Source organism: Caretta caretta, chromosome 7, assembly GCF_965140235.1.
Source record: "Caretta caretta isolate rCarCar2 chromosome 7, rCarCar1.hap1, whole genome shotgun sequence".
NCBI lineage: Eukaryota > Metazoa > Chordata > Testudines > Cheloniidae > Caretta > Caretta caretta.
Window position 1 is genome coordinate 82,584,405 of NC_134212.1, and position 22,504 is coordinate 82,606,908.

The 22,504-nt window shown below is 39.6% G+C and overlaps 1 protein-coding gene across 2 annotated transcripts in view; it reads left to right on the plus strand.

Moving 5' to 3' along the window:
* Window positions 1-22,504, plus strand: part of LOC125639753 (hexokinase HKDC1) — a 43,189-nt gene that overhangs the window by 15,322 nt on the left and 5,363 nt on the right. For both annotated transcript variants that reach the window (XM_048857400.2, XM_048857402.2), the window contains exons 3-17: window positions 1,531-1,679; window positions 1,770-1,889; window positions 2,823-2,918; window positions 3,838-3,937; window positions 5,165-5,348; window positions 8,502-8,657; window positions 9,738-9,971; window positions 10,835-11,139; window positions 11,770-11,918; window positions 12,005-12,124; window positions 14,726-14,821; window positions 14,897-14,996; window positions 16,821-17,004; window positions 17,815-17,970; window positions 20,434-20,667. In XM_048857400.2, coding sequence (XP_048713357.2) covers window positions 1,531-1,679; window positions 1,770-1,889; window positions 2,823-2,918; window positions 3,838-3,937; window positions 5,165-5,348; window positions 8,502-8,657; window positions 9,738-9,971; window positions 10,835-11,139; window positions 11,770-11,918; window positions 12,005-12,124; window positions 14,726-14,821; window positions 14,897-14,996; window positions 16,821-17,004; window positions 17,815-17,970; window positions 20,434-20,667 — 2,383 coding nt within the window. The remainder of the gene's footprint in view (window positions 1-1,530; window positions 1,680-1,769; window positions 1,890-2,822; window positions 2,919-3,837; window positions 3,938-5,164; window positions 5,349-8,501; window positions 8,658-9,737; window positions 9,972-10,834; window positions 11,140-11,769; window positions 11,919-12,004; window positions 12,125-14,725; window positions 14,822-14,896; window positions 14,997-16,820; window positions 17,005-17,814; window positions 17,971-20,433; window positions 20,668-22,504) is intronic.

Below are 22,504 nucleotides of genomic sequence, written 5' to 3' on the forward strand. Positions count from 1 at the left end.
GGGAGTGGCTAAGTTATTATGCAAGGTAGCCTATTTTCCCTTGTTTTTTCCTAACCCCCGCCCCCCCCCCCCGACGTTCTGGTTAAACTTGGATTTATGCTGGAAATGGCCCACCTTGATTATCATACACATTGTAAGGAGCGTGGTCAGTTTGGATGGGCTATTACCAGCAGGAGAGTGGGGTGGGAGGAGGTGTTGTTTCATGGTCTCTGTGTATATAATGTCTTCTGCAGTTTGCACAGTATGCATCCGATGAATTGAGCCGTAGCTCACAAAAGCTTATGCTCAAATAAATTGGTTAGTCTCTAAGGTGCCACAAGTACTCCTTTTCTTCCTGTGGGTAAGGGAATGAGAGAAGGGGGGACAAATAGAGGTTTTTAATTTAAATTAAATGTCTACGCTGTGAATTTTAACCAGCTCTAGCTGTATGATGGTTTCATAAGGCCAAGTTTAACTTCCAAGCTCCTACAAAACAACTTACTTTACAATAAATAAAGTACATTTTAAAGTAAAATAATTTTTTTTAATACTTTTAAAAATTCATTTTTTGTTGAAATTTCATATGTGACGGTTCTGGGGAGAGGAGAATTCTTGGAGAATATTTGTCAGTGGGATAGAGCGCTGCAGGCAGTGCTGTTTGGGGAAGATGACTCTTCCCCCTACAATGGGTATGTCTACGCTGCAGCTGGGAGCAAGCCTCCAGCCCTGGTAGATAGACTTATTCTGGTGGGACTTGAGCTAGTGCACTCAAAACAGCAGCTCGGGCTCTGAAGCCAAGGGGGTCGGGTAAGCTTGAAAGTCTGAGCTGCAGCCTTCACTGCAACGTCCGGACTGTTATTTTTAGTGCTCTAGCTTGAGCCCCCTAGCAGGAGTCTGTCTGCTTGGACTGAGAGGTTTGCTCTCAGCTGCAGAGTAGACATACCCAATATGGCCTATGTAGTTTCAGTCTGTTAGGGGAGGGACTGCACTGGCCCTCCACCTACCTGATCATGTCTTTCTGCTGCTATTCAGAACAATGGAGCTAAGGAAGGGAAAGAAGAATGAACAAAAGCAAGGGCGACAGTAAATATATAATACAGTTAAATGCTGAATGTCAAACTATTACACAAGCAATTTCTCCTCCATCCCCTTTGTGGAATATATCCGCTTGTATCAAATTCAAGGCGAGAACATCATCCTACCCTATACTTGAGACTAGGTCCCTAGTTCAGGAAGGCACTTAACCATATGTCCAAGTTGAAGCATGTGTGTCGTTCTGCTGATTTTTTTCAATAGGACGGCATTTCCAATATGGCCTACAACGATTCACAACACACTCTGCAAGGGTCCTTATTTTCATTGCAGAGTCTAGTGAAGAGCTAAAGAATTCACCACTCTGATCTTTTTAGCTACTGGCAACAATTCTGCTCCAAATGATTAATAGTGTACATTCATTATCCCAAGCATTTACCTTAAATATGCCTTCAGATCACACTTCACATTGCTGTATACTGCTGCAATAGTAAGTAACTTTTATTGTTTTTATTGCAGAAAAGGGGGAATTTCTTGCTCTAGATCTTGGTGGCTCCAAGTTTCGAGTCTTAAAGGTGAAAGTGTCTGAAGATGGGAAGCAGAATGTTCAAATGGAGAGTCAGTTCTACCCAACCCCAAAGGAGATCACACATGGGAATGGAACAGAAGTATGTGGTGCATTTTTCTCTGTGGCATTGCTTTCTGTGTTGAATATAATTGATGCTATTGATCTGTCCTGTTCTTTCTGTTCTATACAGCTATTCGATTATGTCGCTGACTGTCTGGCAGATTTCATGGAGACCAAAAACATAAAACATAAGAAATTCCCTCTTGGGTTTACATTTTCTTTTCCTTGCATACAGACTAAATTAGAAGAGGTAAGATTAAAAAAAAACATTATTGGTAGCTACATTGTAATAGTAGTAGATCTCAGACAGAATTTTTAAAGGATTGTTAACATATAGTAGTGTAGGAAAAAGTAACCTTTGTGTGGTTTTCTGAAGAAGAAAAATATTCATAGTTCAACCAAGTTTCATATCACCCTTCACACTCTGCATCGTGTTATAAACCTACAGGAGGAAGAGGTGGGAATCACTATTATGTGCTGAAGGATTAGTTATTATATTTCAATGCAACTAAAACTCTTCTTTTGTGTGTCAATTGTGTGTCAATTTAAATAACAATCTACTCAGCTGATAGAAAATACTACATGGATTTCAAAAGGCATTGTATTTCTGTGCTATAAAGCAGGCTTATATTTTCATCCCTCTTGTTTGGTATATTTATAGGAGATTTGAAATACCAGGGGCACACAGTTGAAATAATCAGATAGCATATGGGGGGTGGGAGCAGAAGCTGCAATGACTACCTTTATTTGATTGCCTGTTTTTTGCCACCTCTCTTACAATAATAAGTTAGTGTATTAGGCCCTGACACTGCAAAGGCTATGCACATATTTCACTTTAAGTATGTGAGTAGGCCATTGAGGTCTATAGGACTACCCACGCTTAAAGTGAAGCACGTGCATAATTGTTAACAGGATCGGAGTCTTATTTTGACCACTTCTGTAGTATTTTTGGTGATGGCTACAGTTGACAAGGCTGCTTGTATGAAAAGACCTTTACTCCGCGTCCCAGTGGATTGCCAATGGGTGATTCCGCTACTTCTGCTGAAATTCTTACATATGCAGTAGTGGCAGTGAAATTCTCCAAAAGTCAATGATAGAATATACTCTCTTTTCTACTGCCTCTGTATTTATTCATGCTAAACTTTATTTTTGAAGTTGTAACACAGATTGAATATTTTTAAAGGGTGTGCTGCTTTCCTGGACAAAGTACTTTAAGGTACGAGGAGTGCAGGAGACAGATGTGGTCAGCTCTCTGCGCCATGCCCTCAGGAAGCATAAGGCAAGTTTTATAGTGAAGAAGTCTTAATAAATAGAATAAGATAATTTCCTCATATAGAAATAAATAGCCTATATTTGATAATGAAGGCTAGCTTACATATTTTTATAGTCTTAAAGGATAGTTTATTTGTGCTTGACTTTGCTGTATTTGTAATAAAAAGTACTAACTATGGGATGATTGATTACATTTTAAAATTAGTAATGAAACATAGTTAAAACCTAATTTTTAGCATTCTCCTATACGTATTCAGTGGCACTTTAAAAAGCTAGTTTCCTTTACACCTTCTCTATCCCTTGTAACATTTACAAAATATGAAAAAAATTGTGTGCTGACCTCCTTTTAGCATATACTATATTTCCCTGTTTCTAACCTGGCAAAAAAACCCAGCTCTGCTTTTCGTTTGTTCTGTCTGTGTATTAGTGTCACTGACATCAGCAAGGACCTGTGCAGCTCTGACATGAATGTTTGTTACTTAGGGCCGGAGTCTGGTGTACGTACTTAGGTTGAGTAGCTCTTTACTCCCCCAGCTTCCCTTTGGCTTCAGTGGGGCTATGCAAGAAATAAGGTGCTACTTCACATGAGTAAGGATACCTGAATCTGGCTCTTATTTGCATGGTGATCTTTGGTGCCATCACATCAAAACTGGAGCTTTTGTTTTCCTTTAACTTCTTGACTAAGGTCTGGTGGAAATGGGAGAACAACTGAAGATTCTGGCCCTGATTCAGCAAAGCACTTATGCAGGTTCTTAAATCCATCCTTATTAAGCATATGCTTAAATCCTATTGAAGTAAATTAATCTTAGTCACATTGTTAAATTGGGCCCTCTAGAAGTTAGTCAATTTGTGTCTAAACACAGTTACTTAACTATAAGGAGGGGTGTAAATGTTTTTCTATTCACTAGAGGTCTTTATTCTCTTAGGATATTGATGTAGATGTTTTAGCACTGGTAAATGATACTGTGGGAACAATGATGACCTGTGGATATGATGATCAGCGCTGTGAAGTTGGTGTCATAATAGGTAATTTTATTTTCTTAAAGCAGGGTTGAGAAAGCAGGCTTATGATTTTAGCAAATCTGGGGCAGGGAGGCATTTTCAACTTCACAATTCAAAAATAAACATTTTGAAAATAAAAAACATAAAAGATTGGATTTTCAAGCACTAGTGTCTCACTTTTGGATACAAAGTGGAATGTAAACATTTAAGTAACACTACCTGCATATCCAAAAAATTGCAGCTACAAAAAAAAATGGCTTGGTTAAAGCTGGCTTGAAAAAATGTAGTCCCAAATCAATAAAATGAGTGTTGTCATCTTGTATGCAAATTGATATTTTAAAAAGAAGTTACTTGGCTTGTTTTATTTTACCTGGGATCTTTTACAAATGATCACTTCCTGAGTACTTCTACTTACTCTTATTCTTACACAGATGCCTGCCTGCCTGTCTGTCTGTCTTCTAGTGACTTCTTCTGCCTAACCTTGGGACAATTCAATATATCCTAAAATTTTATCTCTGCATGTATATATTTAGTTCTGTTAAGAAAAAATAAAGACACAAAGATATTGGCAAGTCCTGAGACATTCGAGAGCTCTTGGGGTCAGACCCACAGTGAACAGCTCCTTTTGCCAGCTGTTTGGAAAATGTTTCATTACAGTTAGTATTTTCTAGCCTTTTGATGACTGCAACAATCATGCTTAAAAATGATATTGTTTATATTGTCAGGAAGTGAGAGGTCCATAATGGTAAAGGAATTTCCATCCTGTTCATATGCAGATATATCATCAAATAATAAAGGAGGCTGTAATTGTGTTTCTATTCAATTCTTTCAGGAGATTCTGGCCTACATAATAAATGTTTCTGCTAATGATATAGAAGATCCATATCTTTTTGTTCAGAGATGGAAAACCTCTTCTCACCTTTCCCAACAAGAATCATATACTCTTTTCATAACATGTCTGCTTCACATTTTCCCAATTTTATTTTTTTAAAGTATCATATAGGAGTGAATATGAAATAGCACAAATATTTTGAAGGATTCAGCCCTTCTATTCAGTTCATTTCATCCATTCACTATTTCCTTGATATTCAATGGTTATTTAACAGGTTTCAGACACAGAAGGTTTTGTATAGCATAACATGCAACTTAATGAAAGTACATTTTCTGGTAAAGAAAATATTGAATCTAATTCTAAAATGCATTTTCAATTAATTCTTCATGTGGAAATTTGTTTCCGTCTGATGCACTCAGGAACTGGCACAAATGCCTGCTACATGGAAGAAATGAGTAACATTGATCTGGTGGAAGGTGATGAGGGGAGGATGTGCATTAACACTGAGTGGGGAGCATTTGGAGACGATGGGTCACTGGATGATCTCAGGACTGAGTTTGACAGGGAGATTGACTTGGGATCTATCAATCCTGGAAAACAACTGTAAGTATTGTTCCTCCCTCACCGACTAACATGAGGCTTTCTGTGACAGTCTCCACATTTTGAGTCTGTTTACCGAGCATACATTGAGCTATAGAGCCATTGGGAATGGAAGTAGGGTTAGGTGAACTAGTTCAGTCATGATGGAAGCTGGCTCAAGCCTCCATCCATCCATCCCCAAAACATTCCCGGGACCAGTTCAGTTAAGATCCCCTTCCTTTCTGTAACCTACCAGTTGATGGTGGGATCTCTTACATGGCTGTGCCGCACTGCTGCTGTGAGCCGTCACCGGCCGGGGCACCCCAAGCTGCACGGTGTGACTTGGAAGCCACAGACCTCATGCATTGTGGATCATTTTTTGCAACTCTGTTTCCTTTTATTTCAGATGGAAGGGTCCTGTTGGAGACTCTGGGTGAAATTCTGGCCCCACTGAAGTCAATGGGAGTTTTGCCATTGACATGACTTCAGTGGAGTCAGGATTTCACCACCTATCCCCACAAAGGAACCAGTAATGTTACATTATTACTAGTCAGTAATTTTGTTGTCATTTTGTGATGGAGTAAAATGAGGAAGTGAGGCTGATTTTTATAATTTTTCTTCATGAGAGAACCTGGCATGTGTTCTTCTTAAATTACTTGCATGTTAATGAGGAACCACAGGATAGAGGTGGGGATAGCTCCTCAGCAGTGACAGAATTAGGAATATTAGTGTAACCTCTATTAGTCCACTCATTCACTATGAATGCCAAGAGTTCCCATGCAAGGTCAAGTCATTGAAAACTGCTTCTCTGTTATGCACTACCTTCTAAAGTGTTCTCTGTATGTCACCCTGTAGGTGTCCAAAAGAGGAGACCCCAATGCACATAGATGAAACCTGTGTTAAAAGTGTATTTCATCTAAGCTCCTCCTAATGGTTGGGTTGCAAATATATTAATACATTGCTTAAGAAGCGATAACACAGGAATACCTGCTTTGTCCTTGTGTCACTGAAAGAAAATACACACCCAAGTTTAACTGCTACCATTTGAAAGGCTGGTAATCTGATGTTTTCCCCTCACATTATGCTTTTAATTCCAGAAATGTATCATTTTATCAAAGTGCAATTCCTGCAGTATTACTTGTTAGAGCCTTTGGAGTGAAATGCATCATGTTTAATATGGTTTCCATGATGGTTAATAACCAGTTTAAAATACAGAGAGTTGCTGGTATCTACTTTTATGAAGGCTTAATTACATTTTACCTTTTAAACATATAGCAATTCTGGTGATCTGTAGAAAGAATTAGATTCACTTAGGTTCCTTGGTGTTTTTGTCTATAAGAATATAAGAACATAAGAGTGGCCACACTGGATCAGACTAATGGCCCACCTAGCCCAGTATCCTGTCTTCTGAAATGGCCAGTGCCAGATGCATCAGAGGGAAAGAACAGAACAGGGCAATTACTGAGTGATCCATCCCGTGTTGTCCAGTATGAGCTTCTGGCAAGTGGAGATTTGACCATGGGGTTCCATTCCTGACCATCTTGGATAATAGCTGTTGATGGACTTTATTTTTCACTAACATATCTAATTCAGATTTGAATCCAGTTATAGTTTTCTCAATGAATTCCTCAGGTTGACTGTGTGTTGTGTAAAGAAGTACTTCCTTATGTTTGTTTTTAAACCTGCTGCCTATTAATGTCATCAGGTGTCCCTTAGTTCTTGCGTTATGTGAAGGAGTAAATAGCACTTACCTATTCACTTTGTCCACACCATTCATGATTTCATAGACCTCTATCATGGAATCGTAGGACTGGAAGGAACCTTGAGAGGTCATCTAGTCCAGTCCCTGCACTCATGGCAGGACTAAGTATTTTCATATTCTCCCCCTTCTTCTATTTTCTAAGATGAATGGTCCCAGGCATTTAAATCTCTCCTCATATGGAAACTTTTCCATACCCCAAATCATTTTTGTTCTCTTCTCTGTATTATTTACAATTCTAATGTATCTTTTTGAGATGGGGTGACCAGAAAAGCACACAGTATTCAAGGTGTAAGTGTACCGTGGATTTATACAGTGGCATTATTATATTCTCTCTTATCTATCCCTTTTCTAATGGTTCCTAATGTTCTCTTAGCTTTTTTGACTGCCTCTGCACACTGAGCAGATATCTTCAGAGACCTATCCATAATGATGCCTTGTCAAGGTTCCTCCCCCACTCTGAACTCTAGGGTACAGATGTGGGGACCTGCATGAAAAACCTCCTAAGCTTATCTTTACCAGCTTAGGTCAAAACTTCCCCAAGGTACAAAATATTCCACCCGTTGTCCTTGGACTGGCTGCTACCACCACCAGACTAATACTGGTTACTGGGGAAGAGCTGTTTGGACGCGTCCTTCCCCCCAAAATACTTCCCAAAACCTTGCACCCCACTTCCTGGACAAGGTTTGGTAAAAAGCCTCACCAATTTGCCTAGGTGACTACAGACCCAGACCCTTGGATCTTAAGAACAATGAACAATCCTCCCAACACTTGCACCCCCCCTTTCCTGGGAAATGTTGGATAAAAAGCCTCACCAATTTGCATAGGTGACCACAGACCCAAACCCTTGGATCTGAGAACAATGAAAAAACATTCAGTTTCTTACAAGAAGACTTTTAATAAAAATAGAAGTAAATAGAAATAAGGAAATCCCCCCTGTAAAATCAGGATGGTAGATATCTTACAGGGTAATTAGATTCAAAAACATAGAGAACCCCTCTAGGCAAAACCTTAAGTTACAAAAAAGATACACAGACAGAAATAGTTATTCTATTCAGCACAATCCTTTTCTCAGCCATTTAAAGAAATCATAATCTAACACATACCTAGCTAGATTACTTACTAAAAGTTCTAAGACTCCATTCCTGGTCTATCCCCGACAAAGACCAGCATATAGACAAACACACAGACCCTTTGTTTCTCTCCCTCCTCCCAGCTTTTGAAAGTATCTTGTCTCCTCATTGGTCATTTTGGTCAGGTGCCAGCGAGGTTACCTTTAGCTTCTTAACCCTTTACAGGTGAGAGGAGCTTTCCCCTGGCCAGGAGGGATTTCAAAGGGGTTTATACCCTTCCCTTTATATTTATGACACACCTAGATATCTTTCTTGAGTGTAACCATTGCTTCTATTCACTAACAGGTTTGAGAAGATGATTAGTGGATTGTATTTAGGAGAACTTGTAAGACTTGTTCTTCTAAAAATGGCAAAGAAAGGCCTGCTCTTTAATGGCAAGATATCAACAGCTATCCGTACTAAGGGCAAGATTGAGACAAAACATGTCGCTGCTATGGAAAAGTAAGAGCTTTAAAAACACTCCTCAGTAATCACTTTTTAGCCTTTCCATAAGCGCAACTAGTCGTCTTCCATGCCATTATAATATGCAAATATTTGAAATTGATTGTTGAGATTGATCCTGGATTGATGATCGAATTTCTGCTCAAATCAATTCAGTGCTAGAATCAACGGGAGAATCTAGCAGACCAAACTGGTCTTTTAATCAGTAATAAAGTAATACAGAAGCAAACACACACTGAACTATTTAAATGTATTCTATTTATCGTATGTAACAAATGGAGAGACCTGACCATATATGTAGATCCACTGAGCTGTTTTCAGTGTTTCAGAAAAATGGAAGGCTTTACGTATTCATACTTGTTGTTATGTTTGGGTTTATAAGGTTGGATAAAGAGCATTATGGATCTGCAGACAGCCCATGTCATTGATGACTGTCTGTAGTGTTTGAAAACTCTGTTTTTGGTGTTTCGGTTTTAAACATCAGCCATATTCCAACCACAAAATAGACCATGACTTTATGATGATCTTTAAGGGAAAAGCAACAAATGCACATTTATCTTTAAAACAGAGCATTTTGTCTTGAATATTAGCATGCAGTGCTCCAGTTCTTCTAATAGTAATCTAAAACCTGAGAATGCAGACAAGGGTGAAAGTGATACAGAAAAGGAGCAACCTGTTTAATGTTTGTTAAACATAACTTGCCCTCCCCTGTTTATTCAAGGGTCAAGCCAACTCTGATTAAACTTAATGGGAATCTTTTCATTGACTTTCATTAGAGCTACATCAGGCCTTCTGAGACTTTCTAATTTTATTTGGTCGGACAACCTGATTCATGGCAAGAAACCTTAAAAAAAATGAAAAAAGGACAGGAGAAGATATCAACCTGTAATCAGCCAGCTCACTGAAGATTGGAAGCAAATCATCTGCGGACCACTAGTAATATATGAAGCCCATAGAACCCGTGCTCTCAGGAAATTGCCTCATCTCTTGTGACCTAAGTCTGTGTTGTTTTCTGATAATCACATCCGGACACAATTGTTCTAAATATAGGTTAATGTATGTTTCTTTGTTTGGTGTTAGACGTAAAGAAGGTCTCCAAAACACTAAAGAGATACTGATGGAACTGGGCCTGACTCCTTCCGAAGAAGATTGCATTGCTGCTCAGCATGTGTGCACCATCGTTTCGTTCCGCTCCGCAAATCTCTGTGCTGCTGCCTTAGCAGCAATACTGACCCGTCTTAGAGAAAATAAAAAACTTGTACGACTGAGAACTACTGTTGGAATGGATGGAACTCTGTATAAAACACACCCTCAGTAAGTAAGCTGCCTAGCTGCTGTATTATTTTGTCTGTGTTATTTAGCAAAGGTTATGAACATTAGATCGGGGGAGGGGACAGACATTTACTACATGTCTTGTGTACATTCACTTTTCTGAGACGATACTTGAACATGAAATCTATCAGGATGAAAAGTTTTTGTAAAACAAACAAATAAAAACAGCTCCTCTACCAAACAATCAACAAAATACATTTTCTTATGATATATCACACGGAATTTTCAAACTAATTTTCTATCCTAATTCACTTCTTTATTTTGAACCTTTGGTTTCTTAGCTGTAGCACCGTTCCCTCTTAACTAGAGATGTACCTGAGTTGAGAAGTTTGGATCCAGAATCTAATCTAAATCAAGCGTACCCAAATTCTAGTGTGTTCAGAGTCCGCACATTATGGAAAGAAGGGCTTGAATTCAAAGCTTGGCTCTGAATCTACACCTACATTTCCACAAAATGGAGAAGGTGGCAAGTTGTAACTGGTCTGGTTAAGGCCTATCTCTACACCCTCCCCAGTGTGTCATATAGGGGCCTCCCTTCTCCCCAGGATCTTCTTCCCACTTGAACTCGCCAATATAGCAAGACTTGAAGGTGTAATTTTGTTATAGCCTATTTGTATGGATTGGCTCATGGGGGATGTTGCCAATAATTCCTTCTCACCTACAGTAACAACTGAAGGTGCCAATAACCAGAAAACAAGAGTTGCATACCCATTCCCCCTCCTAATTTCTGAAGTTGCATTTAGCTAATTCTGCTTTTGTACTTATGAAGTTTTGTGTGTTTATTCTAGATGTATATTACACACACAATATTTTGCAAGGGTCTAAGGCAATGATTTTTCTTCTAGATATCCTAAACGCCTGCATAAGGTTGTGAGAAGACTGGTCCCAAACTGCGATGTCCGATTTCTTCTCTCTGAAAGTGGCAGTGGGAAGGGAGCAGCCATGGTAACTGCAGTTGCATGCAGACTGGTATCTCAGCGCAAACAAATTGATGAGATTCTAGCATCATTTGAACTTTCTGAGGAGAATCTTATAGAAGTGAAAAATAAAATGAGGGAAGAATTGGAATATGGACTGAAGAAAGAAACACATGCAACTGCCACAGTGAAAATGTTACCAACTTATGTTTGTGGAACGCCGGATGGAACAGGTAAGGGTCTTTGCTAGGCACCCAAAAATCTAAGGTTACATAGTAGAGATGGTTGGACATTTTCCTCTGGAACATTTTTCTGTTGGAAATTGCCAATTTGTCAGAGTTTAAATGTCTCGTGAAATGCTCCTGACCCCATGGCAGTTCAGTCTACCAGGGCTTCCAAGCTCCCGGCTACTTGACAGCCTTGACAAAGTCCCTGGTTCTGTGGCAGGCTGCCTTGCAGGCAGGTTTCCAGGCTCTCCTAGCTCTTTGGTGCCTGGTAGCCTGTAGAATCCTGGCTCCCAGGCTCCTTGAACTGGGCAGGCTGCTGGGGCTCCCGGAAGCTCAGGAAGCCTTGGAAATGTTTTTAAAAGGTTGAAACAAAAAAAAAATTTTTTTTTTCTAAACAAATTTTTGGAATTTCCATTCTACAGAAATTTTGATATTTTATTTCCCATTCCCTTTTGGAACACCATTTTTAAACTTGGGAATTTTCTGCAGAATGGGAATTTGAGTTCCCGGTCAGCTCTTACCCAGTATTTATGGTGTGCTGTAATGGCTCCCTTAGCTTGCATGTTCTGAGTAGACAGATGTACTATGTCTAACTGTTGAGAAGCACTGAAAAAAATATTTGTTTCTCTGATACAGAAAAAGGAAAATTCCTGGCACTTGATCTTGGGGGAACAAATTTCAGAGTTCTGCTTGTGAAAATTAGAAGTGGGAGAAGAAAATCTGTGAGAATGTACAATAAAATCTTTGCCATTCCTTTGGAAATTATGCAAGGAACCGGGGAAGAGGTAACGTCCAAACCGGTTATTATTTTTGCCATGTTATTGTCCATTAAATGTGTGCTGGTTTTTACACACTGCTTCTGTTCTTCCAGCTCTTTGATCACATTGTCCAGTGCATAGCAGATTTTTTGGAGTACATGGGGATTAAAGGTGCACGTCTCCCTTTGGGCTTCACGTTCTCTTTCCCCTGCAGGCAAGCTAGCATTGATAAGGTAAGGACTGCAACACAAAACCGTGTCGAACAGCTACAGTAGGTCTAATTCCTATTAGAAAATTTCTGGATCATTTTGATGGATTTTTTTAACTAGTCTCCGTTCAGACATTTAACGCAGAAACCCTTCTTTTAAATCCAGCATTTAAAAATGTATATTTTTTACAAGCAAGGATTTACAAGGTTTTAAATAAGATTCAGGGCAGATCCTTAGACTTATTAATTGCCTCACATAAAATAGAGATGAAAAAAACACCATAAACACACATAAATATTCTAAGTATATACACTGTCAGATTTTGCCACCCTTACTCATACTGAATATCAGCTTATTCAGCCAGTTGGCTACTTACAGAGCAAGAAGAACAAGCCATGATAACTACTAAATGATCTTGTATGTTTTTAATGGGTCAGAAATCTCTTGCTGTCCTTTGGATCGATAATACCAATGGAGATTAGTCTCCTAATTATAATTTTTCAGCTACAGATTTAGAGTGTTTTCAGAAGTGTGCAACTGAGTGCAAATATCCTTTTTTCTGTCTACTTTCACACTTTCTTTATTCCTTTTTGTGATGCACCAGTGGGCAGTGTTGAACTTAGTCATTCACAGCAAAGGGTTGAATTTTGATTGATCATCAAAGCAGCTTTTCATGATACTTCCTCCCCCTTTGTGCTCTGATCTGACACTTAGACTCTGCAAAAATTTGAAAGGAGATTCAATGCTTGGTTTATTTTAAACCTGTTGTACCAAAAGAAAAAGAAAAGGCAACAACAACAAAAACCCCAACCACACACATCGGAACTTCAGCCTAAGGACTTGGTTATAATTGAGAACTATTTATCACTCTGCCTTTCAAATATGAAGCAAATTAGTGAGTGAAGAAAATGAATGCAGCCAAAATGACAGATTATTTATGAGCTATAAATCTGAGTCAGGGCTTGCACACTCTGGGCCAGTTTGTATTGTCTCTTCCTATGACAAGAATTTTCTATCTTAAATTCATCTTGTTTTTTTAAAACTTGGTGTAATTAACAGCTATGATTTCAACATCATTCAAAAACTGTCATTGATTCGTATTGAGCAGTCTGTATAATACTGGTTGCACAATGGAAAGCTAGCTATTTTTAGCATAACTTCAAAACTTCATCAGTGGGATCAGATTATTTATCTTCGAGTTAAAACAAATCACTTGGTAACCTAGATAAGAATCCGCAGTATTACTCATCAAATGAGCTGAAATTTTGCAAAGGAAATTTCTTAAAACTCATTAAGTTGACTGCTTAATTATTTACAATAAATATAATTCTTCTCATAGTTCACTCACAAATGATGGAACAGGTGATTACCTGCAAGGAAGTAGGTGGGAAGGGAATGCGTCTCAAAGAAGTAGAAAGAAAGAATATTTCAGCTTTTGCTGCTACTTGGTTGATTGCTCCAATGGCTCTTGTGTCTGATAAGATGAGGGATAGCAGACAGGGTATTTAGACCAGCATGAAGAGTAACATAACTGTTAGGTGATGGTGAAACTTCTGGACCCTCATGATGATGATCCTGTTATTGGGGAAACCACAACACACACTGCGGGAATCTTGAGGAACCACTAGTGGCCAAATAATAATGGCATATCTGAGGCTATCTTCTTCCAGTCTAACTGTGTCTCCGTTGTTTCGGTAACAAGCTACACCTTGGTAATGTCTAGTATTTAGGAACATAACTTGACAAATTGAACCACTGTTTGTGGTTCAGAATCTGAATAAACCATGGAGTAAAGCTGTCAACAGCAAACCAAATGGACAGTGGTGGATTTAGAGTTAGTGGGGCCCTGTGCACAGCTTCATTTTTGGGGCCCTCCGCCTCGGGACCCAGCCAAGAAAAAGAACATTCTTCTCCCCCCGCATTTTTCATTTTTTCGTGCCCCTGGAGGGAGGGAGGCAGCGTGGGCAGGGAGCCATCTTAGCCCTGCTGCACTGCGGGCACATCTGTGCGCCTCTTGTGGGGAGGAGGGAAGCTGGTCTCCGTGCACTGCCTGTGGCAAGGGCAGCGCACAGAGCTGTCTCCCCCCCGCCAGGGGCACACAGAGATGCGCCAGCAGCTGGCCACTTCCTGGAGCGGCGTGCGGCCACCAGCCATGGAAGGCAAGCAGTCTGCCTGCCTGAGCCCTGCTGCACTGCTGGCCAGGACTTGGGGGCAGGTTGTCAAATGAGATTTGTCCTGCATATTGGGGGCCCCCCGTCATTGGGGGCCCCATGCCACTGCACTGTTTGTTTCATGGTAAATCCACCTCTGCAAGTGGAGTCATTTCCACACAGCAGTTGAGTCTCAAGCACAGTGGAAGTTTGGTTTTACACGGGCCAAAAACATATTATACATAAAAAACTACATTAAAAGAACATTACTAAGTTTGCAAAAGTCAAGCACTCAAATGTTAGGAAATGCCAGAATGTAGATTACCTGTGCAACCTTAATTCAGTCCCCTTGTGCAAATGATACAGTTGTTAACTACATGCTTACATACTATTTTGTCCACAGGACGCTGCCCCATTCAGTGCACAGGGTTCACATCCAACTCCATTTGTCATTTTTGTTGCTGTTCTGTTACAGGGAGCGCTTGTGGAGTGGACAAAAGGTTTCAAGGCAACAGACTGTGAAGGAGAGGATGTTGTTGATATGCTAAGAGAGGCCATAAAACGCAGAAATGTAAGAAATTCTGTTGCTATCTATTTGGTTTGTTAAAGCAGCTGTACCTCTTTCTAAATATGATTTCCATTGCAGGAGTTTGACCTGGATATTGTAGCAGTGGTAAATGACACTGTTGGAACAATGATGACATGTGGCTATGAGGATCCATATTGTGAAATTGGCCTTATTGCAGGTAAAATACTAATCAAATTACTTCTTTAAAATGAAAGCAAAATATTTAAATGATCAGTTGATTTGTGATAGAAAAAAATCTTACCACTGAGACCTATAAAATAAATGGTTCACTTCATAAGAACTATTAATGTCTGGAGAATCTGTGCCAGCTTGATAGCTCGGTGGTAATGATCTGCACCAGTATGTAGGAGAATGGGAATAACTAATTTTCAGTCACTGGATTGACAGCATGTTATGTTTCACAATATTCAAACAGATAAATTGGATATAAACATTAAATGTTTTCTGCTGGAAAGCTTTAAAATAAGACTACTTTATTTCTTAGAATTCGGAACACAAAAAACCCCAAACTAAGGAAAACAAAATAGGTTGATCGCTAAAACAGAGCAGCATAGCTCACCCTACCTCACTCTAGCTTTCTGGAAACTGACTCTGCGAGGTGTAGATTGATCACATACTTTCCTCCGAAGCCTCTAGCCTGCAAGCTGGACCAGGATTTAAAGTGACAGCTTGTAATTTTTATTGTTTCCAATACACCATCCTGGGGCTGTGAATATAGCTGGGGGAAAGGCTGTGACATGTTCTGGATGAAGTTTCATCTCTTCCTCTAGTGCTACAATTTAAGGCTGTGTCTACACTGCCACTTTCAGCGCTAAAACTTTCATCACTCAGGGGTGTGTTTTTTCACACCCCTGAATGACTAAAGTTTTAGCGCTGAAAGTGGCTGTGTAGACAGTGCTTTATCGCCGGGAGCCGTGCTCCTGGTGATAAAGCTACTACCCCTCGTTTTGGGTGTGGTTTTTTGTTTTTCTTTTTTTAATTGCCAAGAGAGCTCTCCCCCGGCGATAAAGCGTGACTACACTGCCCATATCTGCCGCCGCTGCGGTATAACATGGGCAGTGTAGACATACCCTTAGTGGCCAGCCTGTAAGCCTTATGTGTGGTGAGGACAGGGGAGAGTGTTTAAAGCAGAATATAATGGGGGAATCCTTGGAGACTGTGGCTAATATTGTAGGAAGATGATCAGTGCTTCATTTGTAACGAAAGAGGTGCCATGGCTCAAGCAATGAGGTGCCAGGGCTCAAGCAATTGATTTGCTTTCATAACTGACGTGGCAAACCCAGAGATGCCAGGGCTCAGCCCTGGAAAGCCCTGGCACATATTAAGCACTGAAAATGATGCTCTCCTGCTCTGCTATTTTAGATTCAGATGTTCTGTTCTTTTTGAGAATCTGTTCACATGCAGAGATGAGCTGTGAATCTGATGTATCCTCTGAACAAAAGGACTCAGGGCTCATTGTAGTTAGGCAGATGAAGATGCCTGGCCAGCGTGTAGCAACACTAAACAAGCAAATATGATATGTAGATGCATGAACATGGGATAAAACTAAGTATGGTTGAGCCAAATAACTTTTACAGTAGCATGAGTTGTTTGGCCTGCAAATGTGATGCAAATATCAATTGGGTAGTATTCAGTCACCTGACTCTGTGCTTTCCTACCCCATCTCCTTTTCTCCAGTGAGATTCCCATGAGGGCATTGCAGTAATAGGAAATCTCCAGTGCTCTTAATTTCTATGGCATATTTTGCGGAAAACCTACCTCAGTTCTGAATGTTTGTATTTCAATTATGTAGAAGATACGATCAGAAAGGCCACTTGTTGACTCTGATTTCTATTAAGATCTTGGGATATCTTTGTAATATGGATCTGGTTCAGGAGAAGTGACATTTAAATATTTCACAGTGTAGACACCATGATTTCCTTCTGCGCATTTCAGCTACTCTTTAACTAGATGTGACTGAAGCCCTGTTGCTTTCTCCCAGGTACAGGTAGCAACGTGTGCTACGTGGAAGAGATGAAGAATATTGAAATTGTGGAAGGGACTGAAGGGAAAATGTGCATTAACACAGAATGGGGAGGATTTGGTGACAATGGGTGCATTGATAGTATCAGAACAAAATATGATAAAGAAGTGGATGAGGGTTCATTAAATCCTGGGAAACAGAGGTAAAGCTGATTTTATTGTTTTTAAATGATGACTAGGTTACTGCAGTTTCCCTGAACTGCCTTTTTTTTCCTTTTCTTTTTTAAACAAGTAGTTTACAAGGAGATTTTGGTACCGTAATTCATTTGCCAAACTATAGATCATGCAGATTGCCTGTGTTCTTTAGATCTAGACAAAATTGCTTCTCTGTCCCCACATCAACGTTGCCAAAACAGGTGATTTGCAAAACCAGAACACCTTTTAAGACACATATGTAAAACATAAGCATGACTGTGTCATCCTTTCACTTTTAGTGTTCCACTTGGCTTGACGCTAGGATAAAATACTCAACTGTGAACACTTTCCAGATAAGATTAATTGCAAAAGTTTTGTATTAAAAACAAACTTCAAAATAAAACCTGCAAAAAACGAGTTTGAGGTTGGTTTTACAAGGGGAGAACTTATCTGGATCTAAGTGCCAATTTATATCAGCCACCAAAGTTAAAGGTGGGGGAAGCTGGGTAAAATGTTAGAGTTAATCTAAAACTGGAACTTCAATCAATGCATTATATTTAATATTTTGTGTTTTCTTTCTAATTTCTTTATCTTCTTTAGAACATGAAATATTGTAACTAGTGTTTGCATTTGAAGTAATTGTAACAGATAATGTGTTGGTTTTTTTTACAGCCAAGCAGCAGTGAGTTTAGGTAGTGGAATACCCGAGTTTTTAATATTTTTAGGGTTGGTTATAGTGTGTTCTACAAATGGTATTAAACAGAATTAATTTGCCATCTTTTATTTATTTGTAATTATTTATATGTTTTGTAAAATAGGTATGAAAAAATGACCAGTGGAATGTATTTGGGTGAAATAGTGAGGCAAATTTTGATTGACTTAACCAAACATGGACTTCTGTTCAGAAGTCAGATTTCGGAATCGCTCAGGACAAGAGGCATATTTGAAACAAAATTCCTGTCTCATATTGAAAGGTAAAGTAATTCATTAGAGTGAGGTGGTTTCTGTCTTGTTTCATTGCCAATTACTTCTGTGCAAATAGGAGCTATTGAGGTCAGGAAGTGACAAAATACTGGCCCAAATCTTGAAGTTTTTCCCTGGGCACTGCTCCCATTGAACTAAATGGAATTTGTCTGAGGGCTGGTCTACCCTGGGAACTTACACTGGCATAGCAATATGGCTCATGTGGGGTACGTATTATATCCATTTTAAAGATAACCTCTCTGTGCCTCAGATAATCTAAGTGACCAGCCAGGCTTACATCGAGACTCATCGTTTTGCAAGAGTCCTAGCCCCTGATCCCTTCTATAACCAATAGTCAATGTTCCAGGGCAGTATTCAATAGTGAAGGGCAAATATAGTGCCTATGTATAAAAAAGGGAAATAAGGACAACCCAGGGAATTATGGACCAGTGAGCTTAACTTCACTACCCGGAAAGATAATGGAGCAAATAAACACCTGGATGATGATAAGGTGATAAGTAACAGTCTGCAGGGATTTGTCAAGAACAAATCATGTCAAACCAACCTAATAGTTTTTTTTTTTTGACAGAGTAACAAGTGTTGTGGATGGGGGGGAAGCAGCAGATGTGGTATATCTTGACTTTAGTAAGGCTTTTGATACTGTCTCATATTTTCCTAGTTTGTTTGTTTATCAGAAGGTCATGCAACCTACATGGAGCTACTATAAGGTGGGTGAACAACTGGTTGGAAAACCATTCCCAGAGAGTAGTTATCAGTGGTTCACAATCAAGCTAGAAAGGCATGTTGAGTGGGGTCCCACAGGGATCAGTTCTGGGTCTGGTTCTGTTCAATATCTTCATCAGTGATTTAGATAATGGCATAGGGAGTACACTTACAAAGTTTGTGGATGATGCCAAGCTCGGAGGGGTTGCAAGTGCTTTGGAGGATAGGATTAAAATTCAAAATGATCTGGAGAAATGGTCTGAAGTCAGTAGGATGAAATTCAATGAGGACAAATGCAAAGTACTCCATTTAGGAAGGAACAATCAGTTGCACGCATACAAAATGGCAAATGACTTCACAGAAAGCAGTACTGCAGAGAGGGGTCTGGGGGGTCATAGTAGACCACAAGCTAAATATGAATCAACAGTGTAAAACTGTTGCTTCCTGACCCCCAAAAAGCAGCAAATATCATTCTGGGATGTATTAGCAGGAGTGCTGTAAGCAAGATATGAGAAGCAATTCTTCCACTGTCCTCCTAGGCTGCAGTATTGTGTCCAGTTTTGGGTGCCACATTTCAGGAAAGATGTGGACAAATTGTAGAAAGTCCAGAGGACAGCAACAAATATGACTAAAGGTCTAGAAAACGTGACCTACGAGGGAAGATTGAAAAATTGGGTTTGTTTAGTCTGGAAAGGAGAAGACTAAAAGGGGATATAACAGTTTTCAAGTACATAAAAGGTTGTTACAAGGAGGAGGTGGTACATTGTTCTTAACCTCTGAGGACAGGACAAGATGCAATGGGCTTAAATTGCAGCAAGGGAGGTTTAGGTTGGACAATAGGAATAGGAAAAATTTCCTGTCAGGGTGGTTAAGCACTGGAATAAATTGCCTAGGGAGGCTATAGAATCTTCATCACTGGAGACTTTTAAGAGCAGGTTAGACAAACACCTGTTTGGGATGGTCTAAATAATACTTAGTCCTGCCATGAGTGCAAGGGACTGAACTAGATGATCTCTCCAGGTCCCTTCCAGTCTTATGATTCTGTGATTCCCTCACAGAAACATGGAGTATTCCCCTTCCTGGAAGCCTGTTAAAAATAGGAGCGCAGTGTGGGGGGGGCGGGGAGTCACATAATTAATCTGTAATTGTTAGGAGTGATTATCCCTGTTCTTACTCAACCATGTCATCTTAAAAATCCTACCACCATGCACAGCCTTTATCTCATTCACAGAGTTTTCTGAGGCACTCAAGTGTTACTACCTTTACAAAAAGCATATTAATAATGGATTATAAAAAAGAACTGTACTCTGAATGTACATGTGTATGAATGTGTGTGGGTGCTTGTCCATGATCTTCAGAGTAAAATCACTTTTTGATCCTGAAGGAAAAGATGCTAAAAAAAAAAATTGGGTGGCTGATTTGTGACCCATTGGTGGGAGATTTTCAAAGGCAGGAATGGCAGTGAGGTGCCTAATTCCTACTGATTTTCAGTGAGAGGTGCCCAACAGATATTTGTGCCATTGAAAAACTACCTCATTCCTCTTACGTGGTTTTCATAGCAATTACAGAAGAGCTCAAGATGCAAGATTTGGATTTGAATTCCAATCAGATCCTCCCTCCCAGTTGAGGGTGTTTGGGCTTTTCTCCAGAGCTAATCTCTAACAATTCGGTTTCATTTGTAAGATTAAAAATCCAAAAGTACACACAGTATCTTCTGACCAAAAGTTGCTGTTGTGTTTGTATGAACACAGTGACCGGCTAGCCCTTCTTCAGGTTAGAAGAATTCTGCAGCAGCTTGGATTGGACAGCACTTGTGATGACAGCATTATCGTAAAGGAGGTGTGTGGTGCTGTTTCAAAGAGAGCAGCCCAACTATGTGGAGCAGGACTGGCTGCTATAGTAGAGAAGAAGAGAGAAAACAGAAATCTAGAGCACTTGAAAATCACTGTTGGAGTGGATGGAACTTTATACAAACTACACCCGCAGTGAGTACTTTGTTCCTACTTTGCTTTAATGTTGACTTAAGAGTCCCTTAAGAAAACAAACAAAACTGTATTCAACAGTCTGTTTAGATTATAGAAACTGAAAGGTTATCCTCAAGAAATGAATGCGTATTCCTGCAGTTGACTTATTAATTCAGACTAAGGGTTGAAAATTGCCAACAGAGAGGCTCAAAGCAGTGCCTTCTTGTACTGTATTAGTTCAAAGCAGCCTGATTTGAAGAAAGGGAAACTTGCTGCTGAGGTTGTAATGATTGATTTTGAGTTTAACAGAAGAGCTAGTTTCCAGTCTTTTAGCTTCCACAGCAAGCAAGAAATGAAGGTTTCTCTTTTTAGTTAAATACATTTAGAAACTACCTAAACTCTTTTATACAGTATAAATGCCTAGATACAATGGGCGCTGACCTGGTTGGCCCCGAGGAGAGAATACAATATTAATGTTAAATAATAATACAATATAAAGGCATATTCATCAGCTGATTAATTTATAGTAAGTCAACTCTATTCTTGTGCCAAGCCAACAGCTACATCTGTCAAAGACTGTATACCTCTCTGGTTCATTTAGCACATATATTATCCTTAACATTTCCTTTTTTTATGGCCTTTTGGATGCTTAAAATGTATTAAAATTCCAGTTATGAGGAGAACCTCCCCCCAAAATCTCAGTCAAAAGGAAATCTTCATGCTGGAAACCTGCAATGGATGAAGTTTCTAATAGTTCTAAATTAACTTTTGGCATTTTGGACCTTTATGCTTTTTGGTGATGGCGTAGGCCTAATTTTTTCCAAAAAAGTGGCCTTGCTGAAATGGAAGATTACGCTAGTTGCTGAGGTTACATCCATGTTCCGTGAATGAGGTCTAACCATGGTAGAGGAAGGTGTAGAATTTGCTGCCAAACTAGCCGCATCAGAAGACCGACCTTGCAGAAGGGAGACTGCCTATCATCTTCAATAGTTTCTAAAATGTGAGGCTTTTCTGCTAACTTCACTTCATGATGGTAGGAAAGATAAGAAAACTGAAAATGAAAACTGTGACCAAGATGAGGAAGTGCCACTTTTTTTATTTGCTGTTAAAATGTTTCCAGATTACATTAACTTTTTCACACTATTTATAGAGAGGAATTTATAGCTGCCATCTCCCAACTGACCAACTTAGGCTGTGGAAATGTTTCCATAGATTTAACTACTTTCTTTTGGCATCTCTTCTTCCCTTCTTTTCTCTTCTGAGTCACCTGCAGTACAAATTCCTGCATTAGCTCCTGATGGGACTTCATCATCAGAACCCTTTGGCACCTAAAAAGTCCCACTTCTTTAAAACAAACAAACAAAAAAACCCTAACCCCTTTTCTGTGAACTGGTCTAAGAACATCTAAACCTCCATGTTCACCATTGCACCACTTGGAACAGGCAAAGTGAAATTCCCATAAAGTACAATGAATGAAATGGCAAAGAGCTGGCTAGACTAGTAGCTCCACAGAAGGCGTCAATGCTTCTTTATATGAAAGGAATCTGGAACCCTGTATTGCCTGTTGCTGCATGCTAGAGCAAGAACCATCATTAAGTGACATATGGTCCCCTCTGAGGAAATGAGTCCTTTTCTCTCACCATCTCACAGGATGGAAGAACTTGTTTCTGTTTCCTGTTGTAGGAGGCAGAACATACTGAAGGGACGGGGGAGAACCAGTGGAAGATGTTGACTGGTGTGCTGTCTTGTTTGTTTGGTCCCTTGCTTCCTATAGGTGAAACAAACTGTTTTAGTTTGGGTTAGTGAAGAAAGGATCGAACAACATGGATACACTCAGGATCCCTTATACCTGGGGGTA